At 51.2% G+C, this 15,058-nt stretch overlaps 1 protein-coding gene across 2 annotated transcripts in view; it reads right to left on the reverse strand.

Moving 5' to 3' along the window:
• Positions 1–411: 411 nt before the first annotated feature.
• Positions 412–15,058, reverse strand: part of LOC141153065 (uncharacterized) — a 204,495-nt gene continuing 189,848 nt past the window's right edge. For both annotated transcript variants that reach the window (XM_073637740.1, XM_073637739.1), the window contains one exon: positions 412–622. In XM_073637740.1, the coding sequence (XP_073493841.1) occupies positions 548–622 (75 nt within the window). In that variant the 3' untranslated portion in view covers positions 412–547. The remainder of the gene's footprint in view (positions 623–15,058) is intronic.

The following is a 15,058-nucleotide window of genomic DNA, read 5'->3' on the forward strand; positions in this document are numbered from 1 at the left end:
TTGGATGCTTTTTATGGATACAATTTGCAAACGTTATGGCGCTACATAAATTGGTATAATTTAATGTTTGTAGGTGTTACAGATTTGATGGTGCAGATAGATGTCTACCAGCAAGTTACTTTGCATGTTGGGTGAGCGACTCAAATCCATCTATAGCCTGGGATTTTATCATTTAATGGATGTGATGGAGATCCCTTCAATTTGGATTTTAAATAAGTTTCAGTTTTTAGTGCAGGATTAAATCAAGATGAAGATTACACTGTTGAGTTAACGATTTATAGAAAGGAAAGTTATTCCTATCGTTACGGCTTCCCTTGTTGAAGCTTTGCCGTTTTGTGGCCGATTTACGCTTTTCTTCCTTTATTATTTGAGCTTACACAAACTCCGAGAATATTTTATGACGACTGAATGTATAATACAAAAAATATGTTTATTTTACTAATATTTAAATGAAATGTTTGCGTTAGCCAGAAAATATATAAATCCAGGTGATCACGAGGGGCCGCAGCAAAATGTGATGGGTGACGGTCCCTTGTACAATGTCATCTCACAGACGGACTGAATGGAGAGCGCTGAGGTTCCTTTCCTTTTTGGACATGTTCAGATGCAGAACATTCATGACCTGAAGAACAAATGAAACACAGCTGTTACTGTTATAAAGCGTCACTTATCTCTTATCAATGGTGAGCGTATGACTCGGCATCCCATTACCATGTGTCATACAGGATATCAAGAAGATAAGTGTACTCTGTATGTCTGATCTATTTGCTTTATAATAATCCAGTCTGAAAACTATTCTGACATTCACATTTTACAGGACTTGTTGTTGTTACCATTCTGAATCTTGTTCCTGAGACTCCCTGCAGATGCCCAGAATCGATTCCCATTCATCAATCAAAACATTCAAGGATTCATAACATTGCCCATTTACGGCCTCTGGTCACACCTGCAGCAAGCTACACTGGAAAAGTTTTGACACCACTGTGGAAAATCCAATGGACCGCATTAAAGTCAATGACATCATAGACCACCAATCATGTCCAGCCTGCAAGGGGATTGGGACTGCTAATTTTTCATATTTTTTCCAATAAACGCACACGAATATCGATCTATAGATGTGAATAGAGCTTAGCTTGGTTAACAGATGTCACATAGTAACAAATAGAGATGAGGGGATCTTCTGAAATTCAAATCCCCCAAATTTTCTGCAAAAATTTGATTTGCAACAAATACAATTGTGTAAATATTAGAATTGGAGAGATTGTAGTTATTCAGAAAATATACGATGGGGAGAGGAAAGAGACAGAGAGGACCCCACTGACCATAAGAGCTTACACTCTACAAGAGAGAGATAGAGGACCCCACTGACCATAAGAGCTTACACTCTACAAGAGAGAGATAGAGGACCCCACTGACCATAAGAGCTTACACTCTACAAGAGAGAGATAGAGGACCCCACTGACCATAAGAGATTACACTCTACAGGAGAGAGAGGATCCCACTGATCATAAGAGCTTACACACTACAGGAGAGAGAGGACCCCACTGATCATAAGAGCTTACACTCTACAAGAGAGAGAGAGAGGACCCCACTGACCATAAGAGCTTACACTCTACAGGAGAGAGAGAGGACCCCACTGACCATAAGAGCTTACACTCTACAGGAGAGAGAGAGGACCCCACTGACCGTAAGAGCTTACACTCTACAGGAGAGAGAGGACCCCACTGACCATAAGAGCTTACACTATACAGAAGAGAGAGAGGACCCCACTAACCATAAGAGCTTACACTCTACAGGAGAGAGAGGACCTCACTGACCATAAGAGCTTACACTCTAGAGGAGAGAGAGAGGACCCCACTGACGATAAGAGCTTACACTCTACAGGAGAGAGAGAGTGGACCCCACTGACCATAAGAGCTTACACACTACAGGAGAGAGAGAGAACCCCACTGACCATAAGAGCTTACACTCTACAGGAAGGAGAGAGAGGACCCCACTGACCATAAGAGCTTACACTCTACAGGAGAGAGAGAGAACCCCACTGATCATAAGAGCTTACACTCTACAGGAGAGAGAGAGAACCCCACTGACCATAGGAGCTTACACTCTACAGGAGAGAGAGAGAGGACCCCACTGACCATAAGAGCTTACACTCTACAGGAGAGAGAGGACCCCACTGACCATAAGAGCTTATAATGTATAGGAGAGAGAGGACCCCACTGACCATAAGAGCTTACATTCTACAGGACAGAGAGAGGACCCCGCTGACCATAAGAGCCTACACTCTACAGGAGAGAGAGGACCCCACTGACCATAAGAGCTTACATTCTACAGGACAGAGAGAGGACCCCGCTGACCATAAGAGCCTACACTCTACAGGAGAGAGAGGACCCCACTGACCATAACAGCTTACACTCTACAGGAGAGAGAGGACCCCACTGACCATAAGAGCTTGCACTCTTCAGGAGAGAGAGAACCCCACTGACCATAAGAGTTTACACTCTACAGGAGAGAGAGAGAGAGGACCTCACTGACCATAAGAGCTTACACTCTACAGGAGAGAGAGAGAGGATCCCACTGACCATAAGAGCTTACACTCTACAGGAGAGAGAGAACCCCACTGATCATAAGAGCTTACACTCTACAGGAGAGAGAGAGAGGACCCCACTGACCATAAGAGCTCACACTCTACAGGAGAGAGAGAGAACACCACTGATCATAAGAGCTTACACTCTACAGGAGAGAGACGACCCCACTGACCATAAGAGCTTACACTCTACAGGAGAGAGAGAGAGGACCTCACTGACCATAAGAGCTTACACTCTACAGGAGAGAGAGAACCCCACTGATCATAAGAGCTTACACTCTACAGGAGAGAGAGAGAGGACCCCACTGACCATAAGAGCTTACACTCTACAGGAGAGAGAGAGGACACCACTGATCATAAGAGCTTACAAACTACAGGAGAGAGAGAGCGGACCCCACTGAACATAAGAGCTTACACTCTACAGGAGAGAAAGGACCCCACTGACCATAAAAGCTTACACTTTACAGGAGAGAGGACCCCACTTATCATAAGAGCTTACACTCTACAGGAGAGAGAGAGGACCCGAATGATCATAAGAGCTTACACTCTACAGGAGAGAGAGAGAGAACCCCACTGACCATAACAGCTTACACTTTACAGGAGAGAGAGGACCCCACTGACCATAAGAGCTTACACTCTACAGGAGAGAGAGAGAGGACCTCACTGACCATAAGAGCTTACACTCTATAGGAGAGAGAGGACCCCACTGACCTTAAGAGCTTACACTCTATAGGAGAGAGAGGACCCCACTGACCATAAGAGCTTACATTCTACAGGACAGAGAGAGGATCCCGCTGACTATAAGAGCTTACACTCTACAGGAGAGAGAGGACCCCACTGACCATAACAGCTTACACTCTACAGGAGAGAGAGGACCCCACTGACCATAAGAGCTTACATTCTACAGGAGAGAGAGAGGACCCCGCTGACCATAAGAGCTTACACTCTACAGGAGAGAGAGAGGACCCCGCTGACCATAAGAGCTTACACTCCACAGGAGAGAGGACCCCACTGACCATAGGAGCTTACACTGTACAGGAGAGAGAGGACCTGACTGACCATAAGAGCTTACACTCTACAGGAGAGAGAGAGGACCCCGCTGACCATAAGAGCTTACACTCTACAGGAGAGAGAGGACCCCACTGACCATAAGAGCTTACACTCTACAGGAGAGAGAGAGGACCCCACTGACCATAAGAGCTTACACTCTACAGGAGAGCAAGGACCCCACCGACCATAAGAGCTTACACTCTACAGGAGAGAGGACCCCACTGACCATAAGAGCTTACACTCTACAGGAGAGAGAGGACCCCACTGACGATAAGAGCTTACACTCTACAGGAGAGAGAGAGGACCCCACTAACCATGAGAGCTTACACTCTACAGGAGAGAGAGAGAACCCCACTGACCATAAGAGCTTACACTCTGCAGGAGAGAGAGGACCCCAATGACTATAAGAGCTTACACTCTACTGGAGAGAGAGAGGACCCCACTAACCATAACAGCTTACACTCTACAGGAGAGAGTGAGGACCCCACTGACCATAAGAGCTTACACTCTACAGGAGAGAGAGGACCCCACTGACCATAAGAGCTTACACTCTACAGGAGAGAGAGAGGACCCCACAGACCATAAGAACTTACACTCTACAGGAGAGAGAGAGGACTCCACTGACCATAAAAGCTTACACTCTACAGGAGAGGGAGAGGACCCCACTGACCATGAGAGCTTACATTCTACAGGAGAGAGAGAGGACCAAGCTGACCATAAGAGCTTACACTCTACAGGAGAGAGAGAGGACCTCACTGACCATAAGAGCTTACACTCTACAGGAGAGAAAGAGGACCCCACTGACCATAAGAGCTTACACTCTACAGGAGAGAGAGAGGACCCCACTGACCATAAGAGCTTACACTCTACAAGAGAGAGAGAGAGGACCCCACTGACCATAAGAGCTTACACTCTACAGGAGAGAAAGAGGACCCCACTGACCATAAGAGCTTACACTCTACAGGAGAGAGAGAGGACCCCACTGACCATAAGAGCTTACACTGTACAAGAGAGAGATAGAGGACCCCACTGACCATAAGAGATTACACTCTACAGGAGAGAGAGGATCCCACTGATCATAAGAGCTTACACTCTACAGGAGAGAGAGGACCCCACTGATCATGAGAGCTTACACTCTACAAGAGAGAGAGAGAGGACCCCACTGACCATAAGAGCTTACACTCTACAGGAGAGAGAGAGGACCCCACTGACCATAAGAGCTTACACTCTACAGGAGAGAGAGAGGACCCCACTGACCGTAAGAGCTTACACTCTACAGGAGAGAGAGGACCCCACTGACCATAAGAGCTTACACTATACAGAAGAGAGAGAGGACCCCACTAACCATAAGAGCTTACACTCTACAGGAGAGAGAGGACCTCACTGACCATAAGAGCTTACACTCTAGAGGAGAGAGAGAGGACCCCACTGACGATAAGAGCTTACACTCTACAGGAGAGAGAGAGTGGACCCCACTGACCATAAGAGCTTACACTCTACAGGATAGAGAGAGAACCCCACTGACCATAAGAGCTTACACTCTACAGGAAGGAGAGAGAGGACCCCACTGACCATAAGAGCTTACACTCTACAGGAGAGAGAGAGAGGACCTCACTGACCATAAGAGCTTACACTCTACAGGAGAGAGAGAACCCCACTGATCATAAGAGCTTACACTCTACAGGAGAGAGAGAGAGGACCCCACTGACCATAAGAGCTTACACTCTACAGGAGAGAGAGAGGACACCACTGATCATAAGAGCTTACAAACTACAGGAGAGAGAGAGCGGACCCCACTGAGCATAAGAGCTTACACTCTACAGGAGAGAAAGGACCCCACTGACCATAAAAGCTTACACTTTACAGGAGAGAGGACCCCACTTATCATAAAAGCTTACACTCTACAGGAGAGAGAGAGGACCCGAATGATCATAAGAGCTTACACTCTACAGGAGAGAGAGAGAGAACCCCACTGACCATAACAGCTTACACTTTACAGGAGAGAGAGGACCCCACTGACCATAAGAGCTTACACTCTACAGGAGAGAGAGAGAGGACCTCACTGACCATAAGAGCTTACACTCTATAGGAGAGAGAGGACCCCACTGACCATAAGAGCTTACACTCTATAGGAGAGAGAGGACCCCACTGACCATAAGAGCTTACATTCTACAGGACAGAGAGAGGATCCCGCTGACTATAAGAGCTTACACTCTACAGGAGAGAGAGGACCCCACTGACCATAACAGCTTACACTCTACAGGAGAGAGAGGACCCCACTGACCATAAGAGCTTACATTCTACAGGAGAGAGAGAGGACCCCGCTGACCATAAGAGCTTACACTCTACAGGAGAGAGAGAGGACCCCGCTGACCATAAGAGCTTACACTCCACAGGAGAGAGGACCCCACTGACCATAGGAGCTTACACTGTACAGGAGAGAGAGGACCTGACTGACCATAAGAGCTTACACTCTACAGGAGAGAGAGAGGACCCCGCTGACCATAAGAGCTTACACTCTACAGGAGAGAGAGGACCCCACTGACCATAAGAGCTTACACTCTACAGGAGAGAGAGAGGACCCCACTGACCATAAGAGCTTACACTCTACAGGAGAGCAAGGACCCCACCGACCATAAGAGCTTACACTCTACAGGAGAGAGGACCCCACTGACCATAAGAGCTTACACTCTACAGGAGAGAGAGGACCCCACTGACGATAAGAGCTTACACTCTACAGGAGAGAGAGAGGACCCCACTAACCATGAGAGCTTACACTCTACAGGAGAGAGAGAGAACCCCACTGACCATAAGAGCTTACACTCTGCAGGAGAGAGAGGACCCCAATGACTATAAGAGCTTACACTCTACTGGAGAGAGAGAGGACCCCACTAACCATAACAGCTTACACTCTACAGGAGAGAGTGAGGACCCCACTGACCATAAGAGCTTACACTCTACAGGAGAGAGAGGACCCCACTGACCATAAGAGCTTACACTCTACAGGAGAGAGAGAGGACCCCACAGACCATAAGAACTTACACTCTACAGGAGAGAGAGAGGACTCCACTGACCATAAAAGCTTACACTCTACAGGAGAGGGAGAGGACCCCACTGACCATGAGAGCTTACATTCTACAGGAGAGAGAGAGGACCAAGCTGACCATAAGAGCTTACACTCTACAGGAGAGAGAGAGGACCTCACTGACCATAAGAGCTTACACTCTACATGAGAGAGAGAGGACCCCACTGACCATGAGAGCTTACACTCTACAGGAGAGCGAGGACCCCATCGACCATAAGAGCTTACACTCTACAGGAGAGAGGAACCCACTGACCATAAGAGCTTAAACTCTACAGGAGAGAGAGGACCCCACTGACCATAAGAGCTTACACTCTACAGGAGAGAGAGGGGACCCCACTGACCATAAGAGCTTACACCTCTCCAGGTGAGAAAGTAGACCCCGATGACCATAAGAGCTTACACTCTACAGGAGAGAGAGGACCCCACTGACCATAAGAACTTACACTCTACAGGAGAGAGAGGACCCCGCTGACCATAAGAGCTTACACTCTACAGGAGAGAGAGGACCCCACTGACCATAAGATCTTACACTCTACAAGGGAGAGAGAAAGGACCCAACTGACCACAAGAGCTTACACTCTACAGGAGAGAAAGGTCCCCACTGACCATAAAAGCTTACACTTTACAGGAGAGAGAGGACCCCACTTATCATAAGAGCTTACACTCTACAGGAGAGAGAGAGGACCCGAATGATCATAAGACCTTACACTCTACAGGAGAGAGACAGGACCCCACTGACAATGAGAGCATACACTCTACAGGAGAGAGAGAGAACCCCACTGACCATAAGAGCTTACACTCTACAGGAGAGAGAGAGAGGACTTCACTGACCATAAGAGCTTACACTCTATAGGAGACAGAGGACCCCACTGACCATAAGAGCTTACAATCTATAGGCGAGAGAGGACCCCACTGACCATAAGAGCTTACATTCTACAGGACAGAGAGAGGATCCTGCTGACCATAAGAGCTTACACTCTACAGGAGAGAGACTACCCCACTGACCATAACAGCTTACACTCTACAGGAGAGAGAGGACCCCACTGACCATAAGAGCTTACATTCTACAGGAGAGACAAAGGACCCCGCTGACCATAAGAGCTTACACTCTACAGGAGAGAGAGAGGACCCCGCTGACCATAAGAGCTTACACTCTACAGGAGAGAGAGGACCCCACTGACCATAAGAACTTACACTCTACAGGAGAGAGAGAGGACCCCACTGACCATAAGAGCTTACACTCTACAGGAGAGCGAGGACCCCACCGACCATAAGAGCTTACACTCTACAGGAGAGAGGACCCCACTGACCATAAGAGCTTACACTCTACAGGAGAGAAAGGACCCCACTGACGATAAGAGCTTACACTCTACAGGAGAGAGAGAGGACCCCACTAACCATGAGAGCTTACACTCTACAGGAGAGAGAGAGAACCCCACTGACCATAAGAGCTTACACTCTACAGGAGAGAGAGGACCCCACTGACCATAAGAGCTTACACTCTACAGGAAAGAGAGGACCCCACTGACCATAACAGCTTACACTCTACAGGAGAGAGAGGACCCCACTGACCATAAGAGATTACATTCTACAGGAGAGAGAGAGGACCCCGCAGACCATAAGAGCTTACACTCTACAGGAGAGAGAGAGAGGACCCCACTGACCATGAGAGCTTACACTCTGCAGGAGAGAGAGGACCCCAATGACTGTAAGAGCTTACACTCTACTGGAGAGAGAGAGGACCCCACTAACCATAACAGCTTACACTCTATAGGAGAGAGTGAGGACCCCACTGACCATAAGAGCTTACACTCTACAGGAGAGAGAGGACCCCACTGACCATAAGAGCTTACACTCTACAGGAGAGAGAGAGGACCTCACTGACCATAAGAACTTACACTCTACAGGAGAGAGAGAGGACCCCACTGACCATAAAAGCTTACACTCTACAGGAGAGGGAGAGGACCCCACTGACCATGAGAGCTTACATTCTACAGGAGAGAGAGAGGACCAAGCTGACCATAAGAGCTTACACTCTACAGGAGAGAGAAAGGACCTCACTGACCATAAGAGCTTACACTCTACAGGAGAGAGAGAGGACCCCACTGACCATGAGAGCTTACACTCTACAGGAGAGAGGACCACGCTGACCATAAGAGCCTACACTTCACAGGAGAGAGGACCCCACTGACCATAAGAGCTTACACTGTACAGGAGAGAGAGGACCCCACTGACCATAAGAGCTTACACTCTACAGGAGAGAGAGAGGACCACACTGACCATAAGAGCTTACACTCTACAGGAGAGCGAGGACCCCATCGACCTTAAGAGCTTACACTCTACAGGAGAGAGGACCCCACTGACCATAAGAGCTTACACTCTACAGGAGAGCAAGGATCCCATCGACCTTAAGAGCTTAAACTCTACAGGAGAGAGGACCCCACTGACCATAAGAGCTTAAACTCTACAGGAGAGAGAGGACCCCACTGACCATAAGAGCTTACACTCTACAGGAGAGAGAGAAAACCCCACTGACCATAAGAGCTTACACCTCTACAGGTGAGAAAGTAGACACCGATGACCATAAGAGCTTACAGTCTACAGGAGAGAGAGGATCCCACTGACCATAAGAACTTACACTCTACAGGAGAGAGAGGACCCCGCTGACCATAAGAGATTACACTCTACAGGAGAGAGAGGACCTCACTGACAATAAGAGCTTACACTCTATAGGAGAGAGAGGACCCCACTGACCATAAGATCTTACACTGTACAAGGGAGAGAGAAAGGACCCAACTGACCATAAGAGCTTACACTCTACAGGAGAGAAAGGACCCCACTGACCATAAAAGCTTACACTTTACAGGAGAGAGAGGACCACACTTATCATAAGAGCTTACACTCTACAGGAGAGAGAGAGGACCCGAATGATCATAAGACCTTACACTCTACAGGAGAGAGACAGGACCCCACTGACAATGAGAGCATACACTCTACAGGAGAGAGAGAGAACCCCACTGACCATAAGAGCTTACACTCTACAGGAGAGAGAGAGAGGACTTCACTGACCATAAGATCTTACACTCTATAGGAGAGAGAGGACCCCACTGACCATTAGAGCTTACAATCTATAGGAGAAAGAGGACCCCACTGACCATAAGAGCTTACATTCTACAAGACAGAGAGAGGATCCCGCTGACCATAAGAGCTTATACTCTACTGGAGAGAGAGGACCCCACTGACCATAGCAGCTTACACTCTACAGGAGAGAGAGGACCCCACTGACCATAAGAGCTTACATTCTACAGGAGAGAGAGAGGACCCCGCTGACCATAAGAGCTTACACTCTACAGGAGAGAGAGAGGACCCCGCTGACCATAAGAGCTTACACTCCACAGGAGAGAGGACCCCACTGACCATAGGAGCTTACACTGTACAGGAGAGAGAGGACCTGACTGACCATAAGAGCTTACACTCTACAGGAGAGAGAGAGGACCCCGCTGACCATAAGAGCTTACACTCTACAGGAGAGAGAGGACCCCACTGACCATAAGAGCTTACACTCTACAGGAGAGAGGACCCCACTGACCATAAGAGCTTACACTCTACAGGAGAGCGAGGACCCCACCGACCATAAGAGCTAATGTAGCACCCTGAGGATGCTACAGGGGAATTGCACCTCAACCCAGAGGTGTGATATTCCACTCCCGGATAAGGATGGAGAGTGGAACTGAGCTCGGTAGGCTGCATGCACTACACACATCCCATTTCCGGGGAACAGACCAACGGTACTCCCACTTAGAAATGTGCAGGTACGACCGAGTCTGTTCCTGGCTGGAGTGGGAGGGGGGTGGTACATCCCAAGTAGTGTAGGGGCAGATAGGGGGAGCAGCCTGGGTAAAGATAGGAGCTCATTGGGTGCTGGTCACCTGAGCTCACACATAGAGGGAGTATTTAAGGTGGGCACCATCAAAGATCAGGGTCAGTCAGTCTGTCTGAGTCAGTCAGTCAGCCTTTGCAGAGGAGTGAAAGAGAGCAGAGGAGCAGAGCGGCCTGAGCCAGAGTGAGAGAGGAGAAGAAAGAGAGACCCAGAGGGGGTAAAAAGAAAGGACTCTAAGAACCCAAATTCAATCCCCGGGTGAAGAGTCGGCAATAGGGTACCGGAGCCCAAACTGGTGGGGGCAACAGCACACCCTAGCCAGAGACCGGAGGCCGTGGGCAGCGTCTGCCACGGCCACCCACCACATCCACCCCGAAGGCAGACCACGTGGAGGGTCAGGGAACCCAAGGCCAAGGGTCTCCCAACAGAAGGCCCGAGGGAGCTGGACCTAGGTGGATCACTAGTGGGGACGGCCAGAGGAAAGGACAGAAGGAGAGCTCAGGGCCACGCTCCGGACTTGTTTGGGGGTTTGCTGGATCCAGGACCTGGTGGACGCAGCACGGCTCGGGTGGTCACTTGAAGCTGGAGTGACCGGAACATCAGCAGTGAGTAAATACCCTAAACTGCACAACCCGACTCTGTCTTTAATCACCATCTATGCTGCACCACCACAACCCCCATCCTCTGCACCTGACCCCCTGAGGCTATACCCCACCCGTTGGGGGTTATACTACCAAAAGCTGCACCAACACCATCAGCCTCAGCGGACCCTGCTGCAGCGGCGGCCGTAGTGACCGCAATACAACGGGTGGCGTAGTCGACATTAAGAACTTAATAACATCTGTAGGACTGCCACATACAACTGAGTTTGACACCCTGGGCACGGACCGGGTCACAGCCACTCGGAAGACTACAACTCCCATCTGATCCGGCTCCGGGTATTCCCCTAAAGAATACGGCCCAGGGGGCGCGTCAACTTTGGCGTAGTCGGCAGGATTACGTGCCCGCAACACCCGGGTACTGCGTGCCTGAAGAAAAGTGCAAGTTTACCTCAAAAAGAAGTCTCCTGCCGGTTCCGGAGGGTCCCCGCCATCGGACCCCATCACCAGTCGATTCCCGCCGGTTGTCCGCCATTAACAGCGTTTTCCCGCCATCTACAGAGTTTCCCGCCACTGGGAAGCGATTCCCGCCATTTCCAAAGGTTTCCCGCCTTGGAAGAGCGGACGCCATTATGGGCGTGCCAGAGGGTGGCAAGAGGCCACCTCCCATCGTGGGCCAGGACCGAAAATGGCGCCAAAAGTGGAAACCGCCCCCACCAACAGAGACTGTGATGCTAGAGGTGTCTGTCAGCGTGAAAGAACCGCCCCTGGAGCTGACAGTCACCAAGTGGCCCCGGGACCGCCCTCGAAGGGGGAGGAGACGAAAGGAGAGAGCAAAGATGGGTGTCGCTTGGAGCAGTCTGGAGAGAGCGCACCCGGAGGCAAGAAGCCTGGAGAAGAATATCGGAGGAGCTTACCCGGAGATGGCGAGAAAGCAGAGCAGCACCGGCCCGTTGGCCAGGAGCCTGCTAGAAACAGAGGAGGGAGAGCAGAGCAGCACCGGCCCGCTGGCCAGGAGCCTGCTGGAGATAACGGAAAGAGAGCAGAGCAGCACCGACCCGTTGGTCAGGAGCCTGCTGGAAACAACGACCCCACTAGGCCTAGTGGAGGTCCTAGCACAGCTCCCCCGAGACCGGGAGTGTGCACAGACCGCTCTGGAGGGCCTCGCAAGGAGGATGGCCCGGGTGCAGCGAGAGACGTTGGCGGAGTGGAGCCGTGAGATGGCCCAGCAGACCGAGACCTGTCAGCGGAGCACGCCACCCGAGACGAGGAGACAGACCGCCTCTGAGGATGGCGCGGGAGGACTGAAGGCCGGAGACGGCGCCGAGAAGGGAGCCGAACGAGTGGAGGCAGGTAAAGGGGACGTCTATACCCCAAACCGGGAAACCGCGTACCTGCCCCAGCTCCCCGTCGCAGAGCCCGAAGTCTATCCTGCCGTGCCCGTCGCTGCAACGTCACCGCCGCAGACTAGGCCTCAAACGGGAGCCGCGACCCCTGTGACGTCACACGCCCCGACCCCGAGCGTGACCAAGCAGGAAGTACCACCAGCCTGGTCGCAAGGCCTAGTACCCCCGGGCGCCGCAATACCAACAGCGCCCCCTACCTCCGCGGAGCCCCCGGCCTGGTCGCAGGGCCAAGTAGCCCAGGGCGCCGCCGTCCTTACGGTGCCCTTCACCTTCCAGATACCCCAGGCCTGGCCGCAAGGCCCGGACAACCCGGGCGCTAACACCACCGCGCCCATAAGATCAAGAGTGCCGCATCTGGGAGAGGACCTGTACGCCCAGCATACGTGCCCGGATGGGCAGCCATTTATATGGCCACCGGAGTTTCACCATCCCCGACTCCGGAGAGAGAGACCCCTGGATGAACCCCTGATCCCGGCTCCAAGGCCCGTCAAGAGGATCTCGCCCCCGCTAGCAGAAGCGCAGTTTGAGTGGGACCCCACCGGAGAAGATCTCATGGGGTTCACTCAAGAGACTCGGGCAGCTGCAGCGGAGCGTGCTGAGTGCTGCCGCCAACAACTCGAGGTCTTCGAGAGGGAGCGGAGAGAGAGGCGGGTCCGGGAACAGCAAGCTCAAGTAAGAAGCGCGGAGCAGAAGAGCCGGGCCAGGAGAGACCCCCGTGCAGCGCATAGTCCCCGCACCACCGGGACTGTGATTAAGTTTAACATGCAGCATGGGTGGGGCTTCATCCGAGACCACCGCACCCCAGGCGACGTCTTTGTAACCAGGAGAGACGTTGAATCCCACCTACCGGAGGGACACAGAGGTCGTGACCTTTACATCGGGGACGAGGTCACCTTCACCCGGCACAAGTGTGCCAAAGGACCTTACGCCCTCCATGTGCATCGCCTGACGGAGGAAGAGCTGCGGTGTGAGGAGGAAGAACAAGAGGACCCGGACGGGTCTGAAACTAGAGTTAAAGGAAACCATAAAGAAAGAGCAGGAGGACGCCGTCGTTAAGAACAGCGAAGCAGAAGCTGTATATAGTTGCCCGTCGGGGCACAGTGAACTGTTACTGTTGCTAATGTAGTCCCCGTTGGGACCAGAGAATTGAACTGTTTACCCGTTTAACCCTTAATCCCACTGACCGAGGACTGAGAGCGGTCATTCCTCCCTTATACCTGGCCGAGGACTGAGAGCGGCCACCTTCCCTTGTAAATAGTTGCGCGTCCTAAAGCGCCCCCTACCGGTTTTATAGGAAAACCATTTTTCAAGAAAAGACTGTCGCACTTTACCCGGTCACGCGTTGCACAGTGACCGGAGGAGGAACAGAAGCGAGGAAAAGTCTACAAGAATGTTTTATATGAAAAAGTTTTATTGATATATATATATATAATGTTTTGTATGATGTTTTATATGTTTATGCAAAAATTTGTATGTTTTGTGGTGTTTTGTTCTTACAGCCCGAGGACGTGCTGTGATTTACCAGGGGGGAATGTAGCACCCTGAGGATTCGGCTGCTACAGGGGTATTGCACCTCAACCCAGAGGTGTGATATTCCACTCCCGGATAAGGATGGAGAGTTGAACTGAGCTCGGTAGGCTGCATGCACTACACACATCCCATTTCCGGGGAACAGACCAACGGTACTCCCACTTAGAAATGTGCAGGTACGACCGAGTCTGTTCCTGGCTGGAGTGGGAGGGGGGTGGTACATCCCAAGTAGTGTAGGGGCAGATAGGGGGAGCAGCCTGGGTAAAGATAGGAGCTCATTGGGTGCTGGTCACCTGAGCTCACACATAGAGGGAGTATTTAAGGTGGGCACCATCAAAGATCAGGGTCAGTCAGTCTGTCTGAGTCAGTCAGTCAGCCTTTGCAGAGGAGTGAAAGAGAGCAGAGGAGCAGAGCGGCCTGAGCCAGAGTGAGAGAGGAGAAGAAAGAGAGACCCAGAGGGGGTAAAAAGAAAGGACTCTAAGAACCCAAATTCAATCCCCGGGTGAAGAGTCGGCAATAGGGTACCGGAGCCCAAACTGGTGGGGGCAACAGCACACCCTAGCCAGAGACCGGAGGCCGTGGGCAGCGTCTGCCACGGCCACCCACCACATCCACCCCGAAGGCAGACCACGTGGAGGGTCAGGGAACCCAAGGCCAAGGGTCTCCCAACAGAAGGCCCGAGGGAGCTGGACCTAGGTGGATCACTAGTGGGGACGGCCAGAGGAAAGGACAGAAGGAGAGCTCAGGGCCACGCTCCGGACTTGTTTGGGGGTTTGCTGGATCCAGGACCTGGTGGACGCAGCACGGCTCGGGTGGTCACTTGAAGCTGGAGTGACCGGAACATCAGCAGTGAGTAAATACCCTAAACTGCACAACCCGACTCTGTCTTTAATCACCATCTATGCTGCACCACCACAACCC

Source organism: Phyllobates terribilis, unplaced genomic scaffold, assembly GCF_046119375.1.
Source record: "Phyllobates terribilis strain yellow unplaced genomic scaffold, ASM4611937v1 Scaffold_7__3_contigs__length_470593459, whole genome shotgun sequence".
Lineage (NCBI taxonomy): Eukaryota > Metazoa > Chordata > Amphibia > Anura > Dendrobatidae > Phyllobates > Phyllobates terribilis.